This window comes from Populus nigra, chromosome 9, assembly GCF_951802175.1.
Source record: "Populus nigra chromosome 9, ddPopNigr1.1, whole genome shotgun sequence".
In the NCBI taxonomy this organism is placed as follows: domain Eukaryota; kingdom Viridiplantae; phylum Streptophyta; class Magnoliopsida; order Malpighiales; family Salicaceae; genus Populus; species Populus nigra.
Genome location: NC_084860.1, coordinates 10,896,114 through 10,919,577, shown reverse-complemented (window position 1 = coordinate 10,919,577; position 23,464 = coordinate 10,896,114). Strand labels below are relative to the sequence as shown.

At 33.5% G+C, this 23,464-nt stretch overlaps 2 protein-coding genes and 1 pseudogene across 4 annotated transcripts; 2 read left to right on the top strand and 1 right to left on the bottom strand.

Moving 5' to 3' along the window:
• Window positions 1-1,298: 1,298 nt before the first annotated feature.
• LOC133702745 (uncharacterized) lies at window positions 1,299-6,230 on the top strand (annotated as a pseudogene).
• A 3,478-nt stretch (window positions 6,231-9,708) lies between these two features.
• Window positions 9,709-13,607, top strand: LOC133703942 (uncharacterized). Its single transcript, XM_062128689.1, has 8 exons — window positions 9,709-10,037; window positions 10,135-10,284; window positions 10,376-10,510; window positions 10,608-10,673; window positions 10,938-10,988; window positions 11,110-11,196; window positions 12,481-12,565; window positions 13,177-13,607. The coding sequence occupies exons 1-8, from the start codon at window positions 9,840-9,842 to the stop codon at window positions 13,386-13,388; spliced, it is 984 nt and encodes a 327-aa protein (XP_061984673.1). The 5' UTR covers window positions 9,709-9,839; the 3' UTR covers window positions 13,389-13,607.
• A 2,691-nt stretch (window positions 13,608-16,298) lies between these two features.
• On the bottom strand, window positions 16,299-22,952 carry LOC133703900 (E3 ubiquitin-protein ligase DA2L-like). 3 transcript variants are annotated; one of them, XM_062128635.1, is made up of 9 exons: window positions 22,803-22,952; window positions 22,174-22,570; window positions 21,748-21,799; window positions 21,608-21,653; window positions 21,411-21,492; window positions 21,156-21,300; window positions 20,966-21,053; window positions 19,988-20,054; window positions 16,299-17,132 (listed from the first exon to the last, which is right to left on the bottom strand). In XM_062128635.1, exons 2-9 carry the CDS (start codon window positions 22,363-22,365, stop codon window positions 16,545-16,547), a joined length of 1,260 nt encoding a protein of 419 aa, XP_061984619.1. In that variant the 5' UTR covers window positions 22,366-22,570; window positions 22,803-22,952; the 3' UTR covers window positions 16,299-16,544. The 3 variants fall into 3 exon arrangements, with proteins under 3 accessions (XP_061984619.1, XP_061984620.1, XP_061984621.1); XM_062128636.1 differs by having other exon boundaries at window positions 22,756-22,902; XM_062128637.1 differs by lacking the exon at window positions 22,803-22,952 and adding an exon at window positions 22,698-22,754.
• Between the last annotated feature and the right edge of the window lie 512 nt (window positions 22,953-23,464).

The window sequence follows — 23,464 nt, the reverse complement described above, 5'->3', positions numbered from 1 at the left end:
AGCAGCTTGACCTAGATCTTTGGGAATACTATCAGAGTCGGTCAGTACTACACTCGACGGGGTCGAGTTTCTCTAACCCCAAGAGAGTTGGTGGGGACACTAGACCCACACCACAAACTATACAAGTACATGGACGGAGACGACGTAGGATGACCCAGCCTGTCATGCTTTGGTTGGGAGACTAAGCCCATTTGGGCCTATTTCATTGTTATTTTATTTATTTAGCCCATTTGAGCCTGCTCATTGTTATTTTATTATTTATGTTAAACAGTTTGATTTGATGGGTCGAGCCCAATAGCGGGATGTTTTAGGGTTTACTATTTATATGTTCTTCTGTCATTTTGAGGGACAGTTTTGATGATTAATGAAAATTTGCAGACTTTGCATATCTCCAATCCCCTTTCTTCTCTTCTTCAGCTTCTTTCTTTTCTAAAGCTTCTTTCTGTTCTTGATTTAATTTTATTATTTATTGTTCCGTATCAGAAAATTAATATCATGAATAAGAGAAACTCTCTGAAAGCTAAGGATAACATAAAAAACCCAACAATGGATAATTATGTTGACAATATTGGGCTTCATGAATGATGATGCCAGTTTATTTCTGGTCTTAATAAGCTATACTACTGCTGGATTTGTGCTCTTTATTTATATGGCAAATTCTTATTCAAATCTTTGATATTTATCTCTAATGAAACTTTAATCTTGCCTCAGGTTGTCGACCAAGTCAAAATTCCTCCTACAAGTATACAATATTGTTTTATTATAATGTTATTTGTTGTTTTTTCTTTAAGCCCTTTGAAGGCATTGGTTTCTAATTTGGATTAATTTGGATTTTAACTTATTGATGTGTGACTGTGTGCTATTTAAATTTGTTTGAAGCAGGAGAAAAAAATTAGGAAGGTAAAAAATATATTGAACACAAGATTGACAATAACAACTTAATATAAATGAATATGTAGTGGCAAAAAAATTAAATATACTTTGGAATTTTTTGAGAAAATTAGATATTATTAACATTATTTATAAGCCTATCAGAAATCCACTAAAATCCCATTACGAAGCCCACTAAAAGCCCATTACGAAGCCAGAAAAATAACCATAGGTTTTTCCGGTTTTGGACCTAAAAACTAGACCCAAACCGAACCGAAACCGGTCAGTTTGGACCGGTTCCGGTTCGGTTTGGGTCCCTTTTTTTGCCTTCCGGTTTGGTTGTTTTTTAAAGGTAAAAACCGAACCGAACCGAAAATGATCACCCCTAATTTTGATGCGTAAACTCTTTTTTTTTCTGTAATTTGCAGTGAAAATGGCAAAAACTAAGGGTTCTTCCAAGAAGCAGCAAAAGCGTGGAATTGACTTCAAAGTGAGTAATAACAGTTTCTTTCTTTTCCCTCCTTTTTCTAAATTTCATGTATTGTGAACTTGAATTGTTTGCTCTCTTTTTTTTCTTGTCAATTTTGTAGAAAATAAAACGAAAGATCAGCAAGAAATTGCCACCTCCTAAGAATACTACCAACACATAAATTAAATCCAAAGGTAAAAAAAATATTTCCATTTAGTTTCTTCTTAAAACTTTGTGCTTTTTATGAAGTAATGTTACTAATGGAAGTTTCTTTTTGTGTGTGTGTTATGAGCAGCAATTGTTCTTCTGGAGCAGATTGTGGCATCAGAGAAAGCAGGTTTAGCTGTGAGCAAGAAGGCTTAACTTTGAAAGAGCTTCTTCAACATACATCCCATCACAATGCGAAAGTCCGTAAAGGTACTTTCTTTAAATATCTTCATATCTTGTTAGAGTAAAAGGTTGTCCTTAAGAGTTTTGGGTTTGTAATTGAAAGAGAAAGAAACTATTTATTCATAAAAATGCTTTTGTTGAGTTTATCTGGTAGCTACTTGACTGTTTATTGCTTTGATGATTATTATTACGGTATATATTTTAGCCTCTGCATTTATTATCTTGCGTTTGTTGGAAATGTTGATGTTGACCAGAGCCTCGTTTTCTTTTCCTTTTGAAGATGCCTTGATGGGCATGAATGATTTATTCCTCAATCATCCAGAAGAGCTTAAATTGCACAAATATGCTGTTATAGAAAAATTACATGAACGGATGAGTGATGATGAGAAAACTGTTTGAGAAAACCTATATCAACTTCTTAAGTCAGTGATTTTACCAGGCTGCAAAGAGGTAATTTATCATTTCTTTCTAGCATGTTTGTGCAGGGTGGTTGCTTGGACACTTTTAAATCTATAAGGACATGTATCATCAATAAGTAATATTCTATAAACATTCAAAATTATGTTTATTTTTTGTATGACTTTTCTTTTGTAAAGTTTTTTTTTCAATTTGTGTTTCTTGTTCTTCTTGGTTATTGCAAGAGCACGAAACTATCATCATTATGATGTTAATGGTTTTTTTTGTTAGACAATGATAGGGGGGAATAGGAAGATTTTCGGCTTATCATTGTATATCCTAATGACAATTGGTAAAGCACAAGCCCTGTTGTTTGAATCTTGAGAGCAAACCCTACATGTAAAGCGGTTAAAGGGAAGAACCATATCAAACATCAATGCCATGACTATGCACTTATATTAATCAGTTATTAGTATTAATGGCAGTGTCTTTCAAAGACTTGATACAGACAATGGAAATTTCATCTAAAGATTGACATACTCAAAATGCCTAAATTAAACTGTCATGGTTCTTGGATATAGCTGTAGTAATTGTTTACAATGAGAAAGAAGGATTCTTCTAAAAGTATTCAATTTAAAAAATAACAAGGGGTCTATTTTTTTCTCTCAATCTTCTAATAGTGAGCTTTGAGATATTAATAGATTGATCTAGTGGTATAGTTGCTTGTATGATTCAATAACTAGCAGAATACTGCTTATAGGAGTGGTGGTATCGGTTTCTGTTGGAGGGTGGACTGGCAAATGGAGTTTGAGACTAGGGGATAATAAAAATTTACTATTTTTTAACAGAAGATGTTAGTTTTACTTTTGATGAGATTAGATATTTATGATTTTCTTTTCAATCAGATGTATCCTGTACAACAACTAAGTCACAAGGCTGTAATGGTTTGTTATTTCCAATTACTTTTCTGTTTTTTGATGGTCATTTTTCATCTTTATGAGGCATTCTGTCAGTTTCATTGCTATTTTATCACTCTTTATCATCATTAGTTTATCCCCTCCTTTGACATTATTTCTCTATCCTTGTATGTCCAGGATAATCAGGGACCTGTCATTTCGTTAATGATGGCTTCCATCTTTAATGCAATGACACATTTAGCAATTGACATTCGACTTATGGCATTCAAATTTTTTGATCTTGTTGTTGAATATCATCCTCCTTCATTTTTCTTGTATGCTGAAAAGGTATCTTTATTTGTTCATGATATTCAAATGTTTGGAGTGCATTTCTTTATTATTGGTGTTTGAGAACCCACTTGTTTTGTATTTGTTCTACCCTTTGTTTGTTCATGATGGCTAGTGCAATGTGAATAAGGGTCCGAATGCCATTGTTAAAGTTCTGCAGTCATCTTTTCATTGTGAAAGACTTGAACCATAGTGTTATTTGAAACCAAACTGTAATGGAGAGATTTTCATGTGGCACACAAGTGCATGATAATATCATGAGCTTCTAATATGGTGTTGCAGTTGCTTATTGGATCGGGTCTTATTGGATATCCTTCTTTTCATCAAACCTTTGATGGGTTACTTGCTTTTTGAATATTCTTGATTCCCTCCATTTATGGTTTGGTAGATGCTGTCATTTTAGGTTCACGCAAAATATACGCTTCTGAGCTATCAAAATAACCTTATATTAAATTTGATAAGAATTAAGATAATGTTATTCCCAAATGCTTTCTTGCCATTAAAATGATACCTCATGAACTTTAGTTGATATGGTTATCATTCTTTTCTATTTGCATTTTGATGCTTTTTTTGCTGGATGTGTCGTTAATAGATACTTCAAAATTATGATATTCTTCGGAAGAACCAGTTCTATTTAGAAGACAAAGTCAAGCTGAAGAATGCTCTTGCTGGTTTGGTGCGATGCTTGTTGTTGTTGCCATCTAGTAAAGAAGTTAACCTGCCTGCGTAGGTGCTCCCTGAGAATCACTTGCAAAACTCGTTTGTTTTCCTTTTAACATCCTAATGATTTTGGTAAAATTTCTATCAGGTACAAACTGTTAGGTCATATTTTACACTCAGTTATGCATGATTGTACCATCATTCTCTAGAAGATAGTTCTGTAATTTTCCAGTTGTTATTGTGGTCATAGTAGCAGAAGTTTTAAGCATTAGTGGTCTATGACAGATAGATGATTTAGTTCATTGTAACAGTCGTATGGATCTTTTGTTTGTATAAGCAGTTTAAACTGCATTTTTATGTTAGAGGTCTTACATGAATCAGTTGACAATTTATGAAAACATGAGCTCTAGGGAAGTTTATTATGAAATCTGTAGTTGGTTTTCAGATCGCATATAAATACATGATTAGATAGACATGGATAATTTATTACTTTTGCAAACATGGAAGATCTCAGCCAATGACCCTCTTAATGAGTCTCCATTGGCACAAGAGATTTCTTATTTTGCACAATAGCATGTTCAATACAATACGCATCTCATAGAACTGGTGGCTCATTGATATGGTTCAGGAGCTTTGGTTAATTTGTTATTCTGCGACATGCCTATAGCATGCATTGAAGATGAAATGAACTCGACAATATATGAATTATCTTCTTCATATTGAAAAGTAAACTTATAGTTTTAAAGTACAACTTCAAGGATGGATTATTCTTCTGTCTAATTGTGTTATGAGGTTTGTTATACTTATGTCCTTTTGCTAAGCCTCTTGCCTTTGATTTGCCTAACGATTTCTGATAACACTTTTTTCAATTTCACAAAATATTCCTGAGAAAAAAATAATGCAGGCTTTTGAGCCTAATGTGCCTACAGTATTTGCAGGTATGTCTAAACACCTCGCCCTCACTTTTCTTTATGGGTTTGTAGAGTGACAGGCTCATTGCTACCAGCATTCAACTTTTGCTGCATGGAAATATGTTTATGTTACTGTACAAACAATATGCTTAATCTTGCACTAGAAGATTTTATGTTCAATTTTACTTAGTATTTAGCAATGGTAGCTATTTTTTGTTTTGCTTACTTGTTAGCTCCACTTTGGTAGTTCTCGCTGCCATGCTATAGGAGAAATCCATTCATTTCTGATAATAAATAATCGTGGCTGAGTAGCATATTTTAAACATTCAATGCACAACTGTGTGACCTTTTATGCCCTTTGTTTGTGCTGTAACTGTAATTTAAAATAGTAAAATGTGGCAAGCCTTTACCTTCTTTTGTTTTGTTTTTGTTTGTGTAGAATATTCCGTCATCATCAAGAAGCTGAAAGACCTTGTACCAGTTTTAGTCAATTGCTTCCAAGATTTCTCCTTGTACTTCACGACTCACTAGATGCACAGTCATTTGATTGCATGCTTAACATACTTCGGAGCATAGATCTTGCAGTCACATTCTTTATCCATGGGATTCAGCAAGGTCATCCCAAATCACCACCTCTTGATCAAAGCTTCTCATCAGTACTGTTGAAGAAGTTACTAGTTGTGTTTCCCCTCAGTCCAATGCATCACCTTTCAGAAAAGGTATGACTTTGTTTCCAAGTACATCTCCTATGTTTGGTTGAAAAAAAGGGAAAGGGATGCAAAACAAAAGGTCCATATTTTATATAAGGATAATATATCCGCCATCAAAAACTTTATTGCCTCTTATTGATGGATAAGATATGGGGAAGCCTTCAGAAAAGTTTATTGCCTCTTTCTACATCCTCACTTCTGTTTCTTCTCAACCAAACAAGTGGAGATATAACTCAAAATGTTTTTCCATCCCATGATTTCCTCGCTTTCAAACACTTTTTACTGTGCATATTTCTCTGAGTAACTTCATGTTTGCTTCCTTTCACAAGGAAGCTTTTGTCTCAAAAATGTCTTTGTAACTGTAGTTGTTGTTATAGTAGCTCGTGTGCCTTAATTTTTTCTTTTTGCTTGCTTGCAGGATGATGACAGATATGTTATCTTGAACATTGTAATTACAGAAACATTTATGCACTTAAGTGAATGGATCTGCCCACCTGCTGTCTTATTTGAGAAATTTCTAACATTTATGGAGTACGTGTTGCTTGAAAAGGTGTTCTTCCTGTGTGTCAATACTTCTTGAATTAGCAGAAAAGATGTTAATCTAGGAAACCTACACTAAACTAATTAAAAAAAAGTTCGAAGTCAATAACGCAAATGAATGATAGCTAAAACATTATAAAAAGAAAGGAAAAAGGGATAAATTACAAACCACCCTAGCACCAACAACACAATGAAAAAGAAGAAGAAAAAAGGACAAAATGAACATAAAAATAGAGGCAAGGTATAAAAAAAAATTATGTTGAGGACATCCATAGAGAATAGTAAACAACATATAAGACCTCCTAAAGAAAACCAACCTAGAAGAGCACATGAAAGGCAATCATATAACAACATATAAGAAGTAATGACTAAGAAGAGGGAAGTGACCAAAATAGAGGGGAAATAAGTAAAAACAATTAGGGAAAAAAAAATCAAAAAATACATGGCAAACATTCAAAAAGAGGAAAAAAAAGAGGCGGGGGGGTGAGTTGCGAAAAATATCCATGTCCTAGGATGGAATTGTTCCTTAAACAACCTTTTTTCATATTACTATGTGAAGAGATTTACAATAATAAATAATGGAACAAAAATATTGATTTAATTTTTTTTAGGTTAATATATCATTGTAGTTCAATAATAATAATTGCAAAAATTAATATTAAAAATAACAAGATTAATGACTAGCATAAATAGAGTGACAAACTAAATTTCAACTTAACATAAAAACTAGGCCCAAACATAAGCTAAAGGCAAGTATGCCCAATAAAAATGAAATCACCCAACCCAAAGTGTACACAGTTTCCCCCCAAAACTATAATATATAATTTAGAATGAGTTTATATGTTTAACATGTTACATTATAGGTATGATTCTAAGTCCATTTCAAACAAAAAAAAATAAAGGTATCGATGTTCTAAATATGTGTTTCAATATCATGAAAGTTTTTAGTTAAAAAATCAAAAGATGATATCTATGCTTAATAAAATTAATTCGAAAATATATAAATTGATAAATAAATAAAAAGTTGTTAACTTTAATCAAATATTAAAGTATGAAGTTACCCTTCCTTATAATAAGCAAAAGATAAGGGCTCATGCAAATATTATAACTTAACTTTTCCTTTCATTTTATATGTGATGGTGAGGGTAGCTTTCACAATCTATTGTCATTTAGGTCACAATATATATAAACTCGAGCAACCTAGGATAACATGACCCATGACTCGCGCTCATATTGGTTGACCTAGGTAGAGATTATAGTGTAATATAAAAGAGATAGAGGTTTTACTATAGCTATTTTAATGTTCATTCTTTCATATATCATTGTGGATTCAACAATGAATTTTTTTTTAAAAATATAATTTGGTGCTTGAACTTTTATTTTTCACAATTGAGCCTTTTTTGCCCAAATTAACACCCAATTGCATATTTTTTTTAGAGGAAGGGTTGAATTGAAAGATAGAGGATTTAAGTTAAAAGAACGGGTAAAAAAGGTGGTGGCTTTAAAACTTGTTTCAAAAACTCATTTTAATCCCCAATCTTTTTAGATGTTAGGTTAATCGGTCCCTCTATTTGAAAAAATAATTAAATTTAGGCACCAAACTTTGTTTTCCTTTTTTTTTAGTCTTTTTTTAGTGGAGAAGAGAGAGGGGGTCGTCAGATTCTAGCATAGAAAGAGAAAGTTTTCATTTGAGACGATTCTACCACTAAAACAGTTGAATTTTGTGTCAAATAGTTTCATATGATAAGGGGAGTTAATATTAGGAGTGTGTTTTTTCTACCTTGAATGCGCCTAAAAAAGGCCCGCACATGGGCTCTTTCTTAGTGGGCCAGGCATTTAGCCTAGTTTACTAGGCCTATAACGACCATCCTTATTTTTTTCTTTTTTTTTTAATTTTAATTTAAAAAAATTATAGGATTTCTCCTTTTTTTTTAAAACGTGATTGCAACGCTTAAATATTTTGCTAGAAAAATAATGTAGACTTGCAATGTAGATACAATCTAGTTAACAAAACCTATTTTGTGTGGGAAAAAGATTGTACAATAGGCGTTATTCATTGTGAATTATAATATTGGAATTATGTTTTTGCCCCTAAAAAAACATTTAAACAGACCTACAGGGTATATTTGTATTTTCACAGGGTTTATTTCTCAATTTACAATTGTTGAGGGGCATCTATATCCTTTCATAAACTTTTTGTATAGCGAATTTACTTTAGTATCCTTAAAAGCAAAATTCCACTTAACTATGGCTAGGGGCATTCTTGGTTTTTCACTTTTTTAAGAATAGTGCAATAACTCTATCACCTTTAAAATGAAAATTCTCAAAGCATCTTTTCAAGGGCAAATTTGTCATTCCCATATGGTTTTTTAGCAATAATTATTTGGTCATGTGGATGATGTTGTCTTTTAATACATAAAAAAGAGAAAAACAAAAACAAAAAGCTGCTGACGCGTGCATAGCAGACGTTAACCACTCCATCGCCTTCAGATGACATGTGTGGTTGACTCTTATGGTAAAAACATTTGTTCTGCTGTGTTATTTGATGTGTTTTGGTGTTTTCTTCCTTCCTAGATGGCGTATGTTTAGTGATTATGCCTTGGTTTACGCACTGCCTATGAAAAAATCACAACAATCATTAAACTTCTTTTCTCTTTAGATTTAATCCCTGTTTTATTTGTTATCTTTCAAAAAATTACTTCAAATTAGAAAGTTTTTTTTTTCATTTTTGTCTTCCTTCAGTTTTTAATCTCTCAATTTTGATCCTTATTCTTTTGATTTTTTTTGTTTGTGTTGACTTGTAAATTTTATTTGTTTTTTGCAATTTCATCCTTATTCTTTTTTTTTTCATGTTTGGTCCTCATTCCTAATATTGCTATTTTGTTTCCAATTCCATCATTCAAAATTAAATTGGTTGAGGATTGAGTTTCTTGCTTTAACATATAGGATTTTATAGGTTGTGATTTTTCATGTTATTAAATTGAGTTATATATATATAAATTAACCAAATTTATTAAACTTAATCAAACCAATGACTTAGGTCTTAAATTTCTTGTACTTATTTGAAAGTCCTAGCATATCTTTAACTTTTTTTTTTAGGTTAAGAAATTTTTCTCATCCCAAGATGTTGTGCTCACCATCGATATAAATTTATTCAAGTATTTTTTTTTAAAAGAATTATTATTTTTTTGACATTTTATCTTTAATATGTGGTTTGTTGTAATTAGATTTTTTATTTTGTTTCATTGTGAATTTCATAATTTTATCACTATAACATATCTATATTACAAGTTTTCAATCAAGTTAATTTAATATGCTGCTATCTTATTATTTATTTAAAAATATATATATAATCGGTGTTACCATTTAAATATTTAAAACAATATTTCAGCCCAATCTAAATTAAATTTTTAACTTTTAACATTTTTATATATTGTTTTAAGGTTGATAAAAAAAGATAATTCCACCGTGGCGTAGCACGGAAAAAAAACTAGTTAATAACTATATGACGAAGCAGCTGTCCTCCTTCCTTGTAGCCTTCTCTATCTTTCTTGCTGGAAAACCAATTAGCAAATTTCAAACACAAATCTGAGTAATTAGGGTTTTCTTTTTTGTGGTTGTCGCGAGAAGAAGCAAGTAAGCAGAGAAGATGGGAGAAAGAAAGGTGTTAAACAAGTACTACCCACCAGATTTTGATCCATCGAAATTACCCAGGATCCGAAGACCCAAGAACCAACAGATAAAGGTCCGAATGATGCTTCCTATGAGCATCCGTTGCAATACTTGTGGTAATTACATCTATAAAGGCACCAAGTTTAATTCTCGCAAAGAAGATGTCATTGGCGAGGTATTTTTTTTTCTTTTAATTTTCTGTCTGTCTTTATTTTTACTGGTAGTGTTTTGGAAGGATTCTTTTCGTTCTTTTTTTTGTTTTTTTTTTGCAGACGTATTTAGGAATACAAATATTTAGATTTTACTTCAAATGTACGAGGTGTTCGGCCGAGCTAGCAATGAAGACAGATCCTCAAAACTCGGATTATACAGTCGAAAGTGGTGCCACGCGGAATTTTGAACCTTGGCGTGCCGAGGATGAGGTAAAAATATATTAGTTACAACGTTGTACTTTGGTTGTTGTTTGTCTGTGAGAATTTTTAGTTTGGAGAATAATGTTGTTGTGGGTGGTAGGAACTGGACACTGAGAAGAAAAAGAGGGTTGCAGAAGAGATGGGGGATGCCATGAAATCACTGGAGAACAGAACTTTGGATTCTAAAAGAGAGATTGACATTCTTGCTGCACTTGATGAAATGAAGTCCATGAAGGTAATTAATTGGTTCGTGGGATTTGATGTTATTCGTTAAATTATTGTGTTTTGGTCTACTTTGTCATCCTGTACTGATTCTGTTTTCATTTTTGCAGTCTCGACATGCTACTGTCAGTGTCGATGCAATGCTTGAGGCTTTGCAGCGCACAGCTTCTGAAAAGGTACGAGTTTTAAGATATTCAATAGTTTTTCCTTTTAAATCTTTTCCATAGGAATAAATTTGCCCATTGAAATGAAATGCACTAAAGCATAATGTGAATTCTTTGCATTTACATATAACGTTACATGTAAATGTGTGAAAACCAAAGTAGAGATTCTAGTTGCAGGAATAATGCTTGCTTGCTTTTTTCTTGGGACATTTGCCTTTTCATTTCTGTGTTGTACTGCCTTATTCTGAATCTGGCAATGGATTTACTTGCTGACAGGAGAGGAAGTTGGAGGAAGAGGATGAAGCTCTTATAAAATCATTATTCCAAGTTAGTACTCAATTTCTATACTTGCTAGTTTCCTTCCAGACCTGCTCATTTGCATCCCCTTCCTCCCTTCTATATGACTAGATGGTCATAAAATGGTTTGTTTTGTGTTTATATTTTAAAGCAAAGACAAACAGAGGTTATTCGAAGAATTTCAGATGAAGATTCTGATGACGATGAAGATTTTAACATGTCAAGTGATAAGTTGAAGGTATGAGAATCTTGTAAATCTTCTTTTTCTTTATATAGGTCACTTTCTGGAAGTAAGAGGAAAAAGTGAATGGTTGGAATATATTGTGCCTAATTATTAAAGGAAAATATGAGAAGAGATCCAATTATAGTTGTAAAATTTTTCACATGCATTCTTTACCATGGGCAGTTTTTCCCATCAGTATAATTTAGTAGAACACAAATATTTTACTTCTGTCCAAGAAAAGGGGTTAATCTCAAGTGAAATCTATTATCTTCGTACTTTTACTTGCAAATATGACTTTTGTACCCCTTTAACTGTTGTTTGTATGGAGGCTTTGACCTTTGAGTGAGGTTAATCACTTTGGAAATATTACAACTCAGCTTGGATGCATTGACTTTGGAAAAAAGATGTATCTCTCTGTATAATCAAAACACCAAGGAATGAGCTAGTGTGTGTGCTTTGGAGTTTTTCTATTGAAAAACAGAAATATTCAATTATTTAGTTCCAAACTTCAATAATCTATCTGAACTGTTTCTATCAATCCTACTGAAATCAACTTTTCTCAGAATGAATTTTTAGTTTAGGATTGAGATAGATCAAGGTATGCAAAGGTGTATATACTAATCCTGGTGCTGTTGGTTCACTGGTCCTGAATCTTGGTCATGTAACCTCTGATTTGGTTCCTAGATCAATACAATTTGTAAAGCCACATAGCAGGAGTGAAGCTAATTATGACAGTTGGATCAATATATGAAGACTGGGAAGATATATAATATACATGAATATTTCACAATGATGCCCATACTTGTGAAAATATTGATATTGCCACTTTTATCTTCTGTACTTGCACATTTTCACCCTACCAAATGATAAAAAATTAGCCTTTTTCCTCCATTTTCTATCCTACTTTCCAACATTTCCATCTCTCTTACGATCTGTGTTCAAATATAATGTTATGATAGTGACTTTTTTGGAGCCTTCTAATTTTGAGTCCTTATTCAATTAGACATGAGGAGCAGCCTACCTGAATGTCATTTATCAGAAATACAGTCTGTCTGTATGACCTTTCGCATTCTTCAAGAATTGTGTCTCGGTGCATCTGCCATCATGCCTTAACTTTGTCAGTTTTTATGAAGCATTTCATCTACTGAACTCATCATGAGCTTTGTTGAACCATTTATGTTTACCTTTTTTTCCCTTCTTTTCATCTGTAATGTATCAAACTTCCAGCATGGTAATTTATGACTTTTTGTGGAGATCAAGTGATTCCTTAACTTGAACTTTTGAGTGCATGCTATGCAGAAGAGGAAGGTTGCTGATGAAGTTTCAAGTAAACCAACGGATTCACTGGCAAAAGCTAGTGTTTCAGATAGCTCAAATAACAGTGGTACTTTATGTCATCTTTTACCTTTCCCTTCCATATATTGTTCAGAACTAAAATTCTTGAAGTGCAATTAGAGTTCATATTTAGAAGCAGTGAATGAAAAGATAAGTTATATATAAATTCCTTGTTGAGATTTGATGGAGCTATTCATTGGGTAATAATGATAGATTGACTGTTATGTTTGATTAATGCTACTACTACTATTATGAGGCAAGAACAACATAGATAGCTACAGTATTCTCAAATTTTCTTCCGTGGCTAAATTTTCAGTGGATTTCTGATTTCTGATAAATATCAAACACTTCCTGCACAAAAGGTATATTTGATTTCAAAATGTTTCACCGCCTTTCTGGTGGTCTTCATGAGAGGTCTAGCATATTCAGAAACATGTATGTTATTGTCCCAAATAGATGCTATTAAAGCTATATGCAAAGGAATATTCTTCAAATGCTAATGTACTCCAAATGTATGTTAGAAAATTTGATTTCTTACATATCACCAAGATCAATTAGTGTTCATCTTGAGATTACTACTTTTTGTTTAACTTGTTACATTCATCTGTTATTATGAAATTCTAGGTGAGTCTGACATTCATGTTCCTTGGTTGTCAACAGAAAATTCAAGTGCTTCAGGGACTCAAAATGATGGCAAACCTAAATTTAGATCCCCGTTGATCAGGATATCTGTGAAAAAGAAACCAGTTGCAGTTTCTGACCGTAACAAGCCAGAGGAGAATAAACAAGTAGAGCAGAGTACAGCTAATGATCCAAGCATTGGTCTACAATCCCTATGCCAGAACTATGACAGCGATGATGAGGATGATTAGTAAATGATTTTGTTGTATACCAACATTGCTTCCTTTCCTTGATAAAAGTTTTTTTGGAAATCTACTTCACCCTCTGTTGCTTGAGGTGCGCTGCTTATTGAATGTGTCAAATACTGTATAAGAAAATATATCACTCGAAACCATAGGTCGGGCCGTTCCAAACCAATTATCTCCTGTGGCTCTGGGTGCTTAATGTTATACTTTCAATCTTTGGATTCTGATCTGCAATTTACAGTGTGGTTGCTACGGGTGTTTTTCAAATAACTTTTCGTGTCAAAATGCATGCTAATGATATTTTTTTATTTTTTAAAAGTTATTTTTGATATCAATACATCAAAATGATCTAAAATATACAAACCATATTAAATTTTAATAAAAAAAAAATTTTAATTTTTTGGGAATGCAGCCGCGATCCCAAACGTTCCCTTAGAGGCTGTTCCCTTAGAGGCCGTTTCGCATTACTGTTTAACATGTTTGTTTTAATATTTTTTTAATGTTTTTAATGTGCTAATGTAAAAATAAAATAAAAAATATTTTAATTTGTTTTCAAACAAAAAATAATTTAAAAATTATTATATGTTATAATATCAAATACATCAGGGACATAGTCTCTTCTCCCTGGAATTCCAGATTTTGCTTGATTTAATGGGGTTCTCTTCTACCTGGAATTCCAGATACTGCTTGATTTAATGGTTCTGATATGTCTGGTGATGAGCTCTCCTGTGGAAGGCCATCTACTTGATTTAATGGTTCCGATTTGCTTGGTGAGGAGCTCGCTCTCCTGCAGATGATCATCGATAGAGTTGATAATTTAATGATATTTTTTTAACCTGATATATAAATCTAAAATTTACCAAACATAACTCGAAATATATAAATATATTTGTAGAATATTTAGAATTTTTAAATATAATATAATTAATATTTATAATTTAATGTACATATACATACTTTAAATATATATAGTTTTTATTAATTAATAAATAATAATAGATAATAAATAGATAGTTTTTTATAAACCAACGATCAAAGAGAAATAAGTTCGAGCTGACCCGACTACAAAGCATGAATCCAAATTCATGGAAACATATTGCAACAGCCACTGATAAAAAACAGCAGACAAAACATGACCATCAGAGATTTCTGCCAGTATTCTGGTCTTGAACTCTATCCAACAGTTATATTAGGGATAAATGGAAACATGCTAGTATTCTCAGACCTTGATCTCGGCATTGGATAACCTCAAGCAATGTTTGTTCAAGAACAGCAAGCAACTGTTGTGTCGGAACCTAAAAAAAGGGAAACTTAAACCAAATGAAAATCCTTAACAGAGTTACCGAATCCCAGTCCGATTACAGGTGGAAAAAAATTAAAAGGCAATTTGTAGTAAAAGACTCAACGATCTCTGAGCCAAGCCCCCGCAAGGTAATCCAAGCTTATTTTACAGAATATTAACTCAACCCTTCCTAGTTAAATGTGAAGGGTTAAGGCAAGAGCTTTTGAAGCATTTAAATAATCCCCTATGAAACGAAATAAATTATGTGCCATGAGCTATATTCTAGACGAAGAGCAAGTCTAGCATCGCAAATATAATCAAATAATTTCGAGTTGCAACAGCATTTGCAAAGCCTACCTCTTGTGACAGCAAACATTACTTGAGTCTACATGGCCTTAACTCAATCTTCTTTGGAAATAGGACATATGAGATGCAGACATGGGAATCCATAAGATTCAAGTAGCTTGCATGAACAAGTTACATACCCTTTTTGTTTTAATCTGCAGTCTTGTGATTCTTGTAGTTCATATTGCCTTGGATTCTTTTGTTTTTGTATGCTGGATTTGTTAAACTCAAAACCCTTTGGGCTGCTTGTCCAGCCTTTAACAAGCTCTATTTTGCTTATCAAAAAAAAGTTACATTCTCTATCACAAACAACATCTCTTCTTCGGTTGAACCTGCCTTCGCGTCGAATTTTGTAAACCATGTCTCTTATAGGACCCTACACTGTCTAGCTACTCCTTCAATAAAGAACAGGAAGCAAACATGTAAGAAATTGCCTGTTGTTGGAATAATTTAGAACTGCCTGTTTCATAACTTGTGTTGATTCTCAATCTATTTACAACAACGGATAAACTCAAGCAAATTTAAGCTTTCCCCCCACATTGAATGAATTAATTCACACATTCATTGAGGTTATCCTGGGCCAGCATAGAAATATGGAAACTTTCGGCCCAAATCTGTCGATCCTCGTACATTTGCTTCATCTACTCACCATGCGATCCAGCATAAGAGTTGTAAATTTATAACTGATCGTTCCTTCAGTTGTTTTTTCTTTTGTTTTCAAATTCTCCCCCTTGAATGAGTTGCTGGGTATCTAAGAATTTCTATAGAGAGGTTTTTATTTTGAAGGGTCTAGCCCTTACGGGTTTATATATACATACATAATTACTAGGAGCACCGTAGCAATTGCCCCAAATCTTACAAACCCGTTTAGGCTTTGTAGAGAGAAGACCACCATTGGCCTCCTCCTGTCAGAGGTGCTATGGGTTCGGGTGGCCTAATGAGATTAGCACTGCTAGTCTTTTTCATATGAACGGGAAAGAAGGTAAGGTGTGAGCAGTTAATTCCGTGTTGAAAATCTTCAGACACCTGTTTTGGCACGAAGATTATTATAACTTCACGTACAAGTTCCCAGCCCTCTCCCAGGGATGGTAGTAGTTAATGATCAACCAAATCGATAACTGAAAACCAATGATTAGGATTAGGATTCTGCAATATCAATAGTAGGGAGCTATGATGACATCGAATCAAATCTACTCTTCAATTTTGTTCATTAATTGTGGAAAAGGAAAAAAAATATGATTTTTGCTACCCTGGGACTCCTGAACAAGCTAAGAAATGATAAAGATCCATGAAAATAAAGGACTTTGTGACTTGGAATCATTATGAATATAGTTTACCAAACAACCTTTCATTCACCAAAACAATACCTTTTCCTTTAACAACTATACGTAGTACTGTAGAGAGAATCTTCACTACCTTAACCTTTGAGCCAGTTGCATGCACGCATTGTGCACTTGCCCTGGCCTGGTACTCAGCTAGCTGAAAAGCCTTCGCCAGCATCATTTGTTCAAGCTTTCGCAGCTTATCCCTGAAAACTATTGCCATGCGCTTTGGGGTTCACTTGTCATAGCTCGGGCCTCAGCAAGAGAAATGGCCGTGGCTAGCATCATCTGCTCTTCAAAATTCTCAATGGGTCCATAGACATTCTGAAAGCTCCCCCCAATTTCATCTGGCGGTGGTGGGGGTAATAGGGCAGATATTCCACCAGCATCTTCTGCTGTCTCAGAACTAGCATAACTGGTCCCAGCTTCAGCTGCGTCTGATCCACGATCCGCACCCCAGTCCCCATCATCCCTTGTCACAATCATCCTGCAATCTGGCTGCACATTGCTAGAGCTCTGCGCAGGAGAGTAATCGTCTGCATCCTGCACATGCCTGTTATAAAAGCTACTAGTGCTTGGAAGCATGTTGAATGAAGGCATATTTCCATTATTGTGAACAAGTGATTCCCCACCCATCTGCTGACGCTCAGCAAGAGCAGCTATAGCACATGCAAGACCTCCAGAAGGGGATGATGATCCAGCCAGTGGTGCCTTTGCTGGTGAAGCATAGCGTGCTTCCATGATAAATTGTTCAGATGGCGCAGCATCACCACAATGCGGATTTTTCTGTCTTCCATTTTCCTGGAGTAAGTTAAGATCTTAAGTCAATTGTCAAGACAAGGAACAGAACCGAGTCAAATCTCCCATGTCAATATCAGAGACAAGAACAGCTCGGTTGCTAAAATAGCAAACAGAACATTCTTTAGATCATGCATACTTGTGTGAACACGTCTTCACGCCCATAATTTTTAGTTGCCAAAGTAGCACCTTAGAAGGAGCACATGCATGCATGCGGGTGCATCCAAGTGTATATTAGACAACAGAAAATGTCTATCATCCATATCTACATCTATATTTGCACGAGCTTTCAACTTTATTTGTCAAAAATATATCCCCCCTAAACACACACACACACACACACATAGAGGCAATGGATTCCTAAACCTGAGCTTCTTTAGGAAGAATAAGAAAAAAAGATATGCAAAGAGTATTCAATACCACAGCAAGGAATGGAAAGCAATTCAATAACAATAACAAATATTATTTTTCATTATGAGGAAAGCCTACAATAATTACAGTGTTTTAGGCACCAATAAACCAGAAATACTTGTAAGCAGCACCTCTTTTAATAACTTCAACTGGCCTCCATTCTAGATATCATCAACTAATGAAGTAACTCCTTTTTTGCTGATATAACGTGCATTAAATTTAAATTACTTTCTCTATTGGTCTGGCTATGATTATCTCCTTTTGGGAATCTTTTTGAAACGCTTCCAATTTTCATTAAACCTCTTATTTTCTTATTTTCCTTTGTTCACTGGGCTACATCTAGATGCCCATATGCATAAGAACCCAGCTATCATAAAAAAGACACAATGCCTGGTTACAGTGTTTACAGATGAGAAGAATTGTTAGTCGGAAGGAAAAGCTATAGGTGATATAGTATCTGATGAAACATAATGCCATGACAGATGGAGAAAGAGAGGGACTAACTTAATGAGTTTGATACTAGTTATAACTGATGATGTATCATTCAATTGTTGGGCACTCGCATCTATTTACTTGATAAATCTAATTTGTTCTCCATTTTGAATTTTTGTTTTTAATTATGATCTCTCTACTCCAATAATTTAGGTGGTGTGATTCTTATTATGATTTCTACTGAGGTGCTGGGTTATGTTTTTTTCTCAGATATAAAAATTTTATAAAGTGGCTGGCTTTAGATTTTATATCATCAGATTTTTATATATCCAAAAAGAATAAGAAAGAAAATTACATGCACTGCTACAAAAGTTTATGAATTTATATAATCAGGAAATGAAACATGGTTGATTCATCTGACCACAAACTAGATGATACACAAATACATTGAGAGAGAAAAACCATAATCACACGGATGATTTTTCTAATGCAGTATGATGCTTTTGAAATGTTGTCCGTTATATTCTGCACCTTTTAAGATTTTCTATAAAAATATTAAGATATCCTCTAAAGTGTAAAGAAAAATTTCAATTGCACATTTCTCTTTTGTTATTATTATTAATATTTAAAAAATCTGCACATCCCTAATATTAACAATCTCATTTGACTAATTCCTAACAGCACCACTGTATTTATTACGAAGTCCTCCATAAATTGCAACAATTATATTAAATTAGTTCAAAAAAAGAATGTGTTACAATAATAACACCACAGATTCTGCTTATTAGGCACACTTACCCCGACTCACAAAATCACACACAAAAATATCCATCTAAATTCATACTACTGAAAACTTTTATTGAATATGATATCTCTAAATTCTTGTGGGGATGATGTTGGCTGTTTAATTACTAAATTAAATTAATTTTAAAATATCCTTCATAAATTTAGATCTAAATTACGTTAGGTAAGATTTGTTCAACAATTCTACTGGGTAGGCAATCTAATACATAAAATTTTGTACTTCTTATTTAATTATATTTAATTGTACTTTACACATTTTTTTTTCATATTATCATTTTAATAGATTATTGATCCAATAAGTACCTTGATAAAATTATCTTATAGCATGGATAATCCATGTCATATGCTATAATAACTACTATGGATAAATGCAAAGGATCCTTCCAGCACACTCAAATGTGCAAGATTAAGATAGAAACAGGCAATGGAAAAGGTAAAGGCAAAGCAAAAACAATAAAAAGGGACCTAAAGAACATTGCTGCCAAACTGAAGAGGCAAAGGTCCAAATCCTTTGAAATGATCATTTTCTGAACATAAAAAGAACTGAAAAGTAAATTAGAACATGTGACAAGTTATTTTTAAAGCACCAGGCTTGCATCTTTTGGTCCAATGTATTGTTGTTAACATCATAAATTTCATTTACCCACTATGAGAGGTGATCTGGAAAACACAGAAAGAATCCTGACCAAATTAGCAATGTTAGCTTGATGAGACATAAAAGAGACCATTTACTTTGGGACTTAAATCACAACCACAATAGTTGAGGGAATTTGTTTAAGCTCTGAATGAGAATCAAGAGCATCCATTGCTAGCAGCAATGTCAAACAAGACAATTTTGCAAGAGCATCCCAGAAATTGCTTTAGTTTCTTACACACCTCTATTTTAACTACCAGGAATTGATTCAAACATACTCTCATAGGCATAATTATAAATGGGTGATCATCACCTCTACATTACCTACCAGGAATTGATTCAAAGATACTCTCTCATAGCCATAATTATAAATTTGGTGATCATTAAATGTTGATGTATAGAAAATGATAAATCACATTCAGTTCCTACACAGGTAAGATGCAATCAGTTGTAGCTGGTGCGTGGATAATGTTGGACTGATACATGTCAAAAAGCCAATCAGATACAAGAGGTAAAAAAAGTCAAATAAAATCAATGTTGCATACAAGTTGGAGGAAATCAATCAAAGACCATTTACCTGAATGGAAAGCCAAATTGCTTCCATTAACATAATATCCTCAAGATCCAGGTCAAATTCATCATCCCTACAATTTAATGAACATTTGATATATAAATTAGAACAATGGCAATCCGGAAGAAAATTAGAATCAGTTCAAACATCTTATTAAGCCTAATATAACAGACTGTTAAACAGGAAATTTGGAATTAAGCATGCTATTCTGAGTTCTGGTGGTGATCATATCTATACAAAAGTGTCAAATAAAATCATCCCATTGCATACTGAATCTGAGTAATAAGCAATCAGTGTTGTGAGATAACAAATGTTGCATCTTCGATTTAGAATTTAAGTCATTAAACCAAAACAAAGCTTACAGTAATTCTAACTTCTTCCCTCCCTTGATTAAAAAACAACTCTGAGTCTCAATGAGCTGCATTATGCAATGAAGCTTTTGTTTTTTCTTTTTCTTGAGTCTTAATAGTGTAAACCAGTTATGACACTGCCATCTTCTTTCCTTCTCACTCCATAACCACAGGAACCCCATTCGACTCTTTCACTAGATATTTCAACCTCTAAATGGATGAAGCAAGAACTTTAGACACTAGCCTATGTTCATACCTCAGAATATATACAACTGATCCGTGCATGAATTAGATGATGTAACAATTAGCTATCAAGAGAATGTATATTGCAAAACAAGCTTCATCAAACCTATAAACTACTACACCCATGAAAAAAAATCTCTACAGTTGACAGGATATCATATCATCAAAAAGTACAGAACAACCACAATGTGACATTTTCTAAAGGACAACAAAAAAAATTGGGAATACACATTTTTCTTTGAAAAAAAGAAAATGTGCAGCCCACAATTTAAAGGATAAAACATCTTGTCTTCCTTGTAATTGTTTTGTCTCACAAAAATCATAATAGAACCTGTATCACTAACCTGAATCAAGAACTTGATGGGGGAAAGAAACTAGAGATGCAATATACCTGTTCCCTCCAGAGTGCAGAGGATGTCTGATTGAGTATTGAGACGAAACAATGTCCTCACTTTCCACTGGAGCCCTATCAGATGGAACTGCGAGAGATGATTGGGGAGGAGAAGAAAATTTATAACCATCATGATAACCATAACATAAGCATACAAGCAGTAGCTACCAGAGTTTTAAAAGGAGAATACCAGCTGCTGGCCCACATTCAAGCTCCCCTGGAGCAATACTAGTGCTTGAGGAACTCACTTCTGATCTTTTCTGCGTTCTCTCTTTGTCATCCTGAAGCTCCTGCTGTCGCATCCTAATTTTCGCTTCTATAACACGCTGTTCTTCCTGCAGAAAATGAAGAAATGCATATAAATCTCAACCAATATAAGGAAAGTATTGGCACACAGTACATAGAATAACAAAAATTACGGTTACGAAGGCCAATAAAATCTTACAATCTGCTCCAAACCCTTTTCCTCTTTTGTTTTCACACCCCGATACTCCACAGCATAATTTGCGGTTTTGCAAAATGGACATCTGATCTTGTTAAGTAATGCAAGCATAGGAATATGGCTTCAGGAAGTAATAAGATGATGACAATCAAATTAAACAAAATATGCAACTGAAATAAAAAATTTGCACTGAAGGATACTGAGTAGGTCGGGTTGAATTAGGATTCTTCATCTGCAGAAAACACTCTGTACAAAGAACACAGCTCAAATTCCATAAATGATTTGAATAACTAACACAATATGTCAAATTGCAGAACTCAATGGCCAATTAATCAATTACCTGTACAGACGCACTTCATGCAACATCTTGATCGGTTGAGACTCGGATAATACTAAGACAAAAACAAAAGGGCCAGGTTAGTCACACCAACAATGTACAACAGGGTCTAATACCATTAAATCTTAGCTTTATAAAATCGATTATTTCTCTTTGGTCACCAACAAAACAATAGGAGAGGGAAAAAAATGGTTTATAAAAAAGAATATGCCTAGGTCTCTCAAAAAGAAGGGAAAGAATCAATCAAATACTTCATTTTTTTTCAAGAGAACATTAAAGCGAATGTAGGGGGGAAAAAAGTTCCTTTCTTTTTCTTCAGCTTTGCAAACAACCAAACACAAAGGAAATGAGCTAAAAAAACCAAAATGAACTTGAGGGAGAAAAAGACAGAAACAAACTAGATAGAAAGACAATGATAGAAACACGGACCAAGAAACAGATGGGGCATTCCTCATGATCATAACAGCTGTCCTCGTCCCCTGGAAAACAAGGGGCAAGCTTGGATTCGAGAATGAGCTTTCTTAGCTTTTTATGATCCACATCTTTATGAGCATATAGACCTTGTGGTCTTGTATACATCTCATCCACCACTTGTCTCCTCCTCCCCAGCTTATTCCCCATCCAATACTCCCAAGAACTCCCTTCAACTCAATTTTTGTTTCTTTTTTAAGTTAAAGAAACTCTTCCAATCACTGACTCAGAAAACTTGTATGAATTACAGCAATCTACAACACCTAAGAATCATCCATATCTGAAACCCTAATTCATGCTCACACAGCAATATAGACTTTCCCATCCATTCACTTCACTTTTGAAGCACAAAAACCTGCAAGAATTGAATAAACACAAAGAAGCAACAATGAATGAATGAAACAAACAATCACAGCACCAGAAACCCTAACCATTCAACACATAAAATTATTATTAATCACTATAACCAATTCACAGCTCACTTTGCTATATACAGAAACATCTCCAAATCTGTAGATACTATAAGGATCAAAAGTTTACCTTGGAAAAAATAAAGAAAAGAAATGGAATCACATTTAAGGACTAACCTCTCCAATGTGAGATGAAAGATGAGGATAGAAAAGGAAAGACCGAAAGATTGTTGACAAGAAGAGATACAAAATCACAACTTTCTCTATTTTATACATACATACATATACATACACGTGCATACATACATATAGAGAACAGAAAAGAGATAATAGAGAGTTTCTTTTTAAAAAAAAAGGAATTGTAATTATTTTTATTTTCATAAAATAGACACACATGCACCACATATGACATTATAGATAGATAATACATACTTCTCCGCGGGTCAAATAATTACTTTTGTAATATAAAAAAAATTATTCAAGTATTGTTATTGTATTTTAAAGAAAAAACTCACAACCTCATATCATAAAAGAGAACTAAAAAATAATGATCCTCAATTCTTGAAAATCAAAATGTAGAATGATGAGATCATAAAAAAAAATTAATGAAAAAAAAAATTAAAAAACAAAGCATTAGTAAAACAAAGTGAGGTTGTCAAAACCCACAAGAAAGATCATATGGACATAATAACAAAATAGAGGGCAAAACAGAAAAAAAAAATATTGAATTTTAAAAAGAAATGAATTTTGAAGGATAAAAAAAACGACTTCAAAAGAAACCTAGGCCACCTTGATAAACGAAGTTCTTTTTTTAAAACGAACAACTTTAAAGGATGTAA

Bases quoted from the DNA above. Each gene is read 5' to 3' on its own strand.
- LOC133703942 (XM_062128689.1), top strand. From the start codon at position 9,840: ATGGGAGAAAGAAAGGTGTTAAACAAGTACTACCCACCAGATTTTGAT. The intron at 10,989-11,109 runs GTTAGTACTCAA...TATATTTTAAAG, and splicing joins TTATAAAATCATTATTCCAA to CAAAGACAAACAGAGGTTAT. The intron at 11,197-12,480 runs GTATGAGAATCT...CATGCTATGCAG, and splicing joins TGTCAAGTGATAAGTTGAAG to AAGAGGAAGGTTGCTGATGA.
- LOC133703900 (XM_062128635.1), bottom strand. From the start codon at position 22,365: ATGGGGAATAAGCTGGGGAGGAGGAGACAAGTGGTGGATGAGATGTAT. The intron at 21,301-21,410 runs GTAAGATTTTAT...CATTTTCTGCAG, and splicing joins AAAAGGGTTTGGAGCAGATT to GAAGAACAGCGTGTTATAGA. The intron at 20,055-20,965 runs GTATATTGCATC...ATTAAATTGTAG, and splicing joins CTGCACTCTGGAGGGAACAG to GGATGATGAATTTGACCTGG.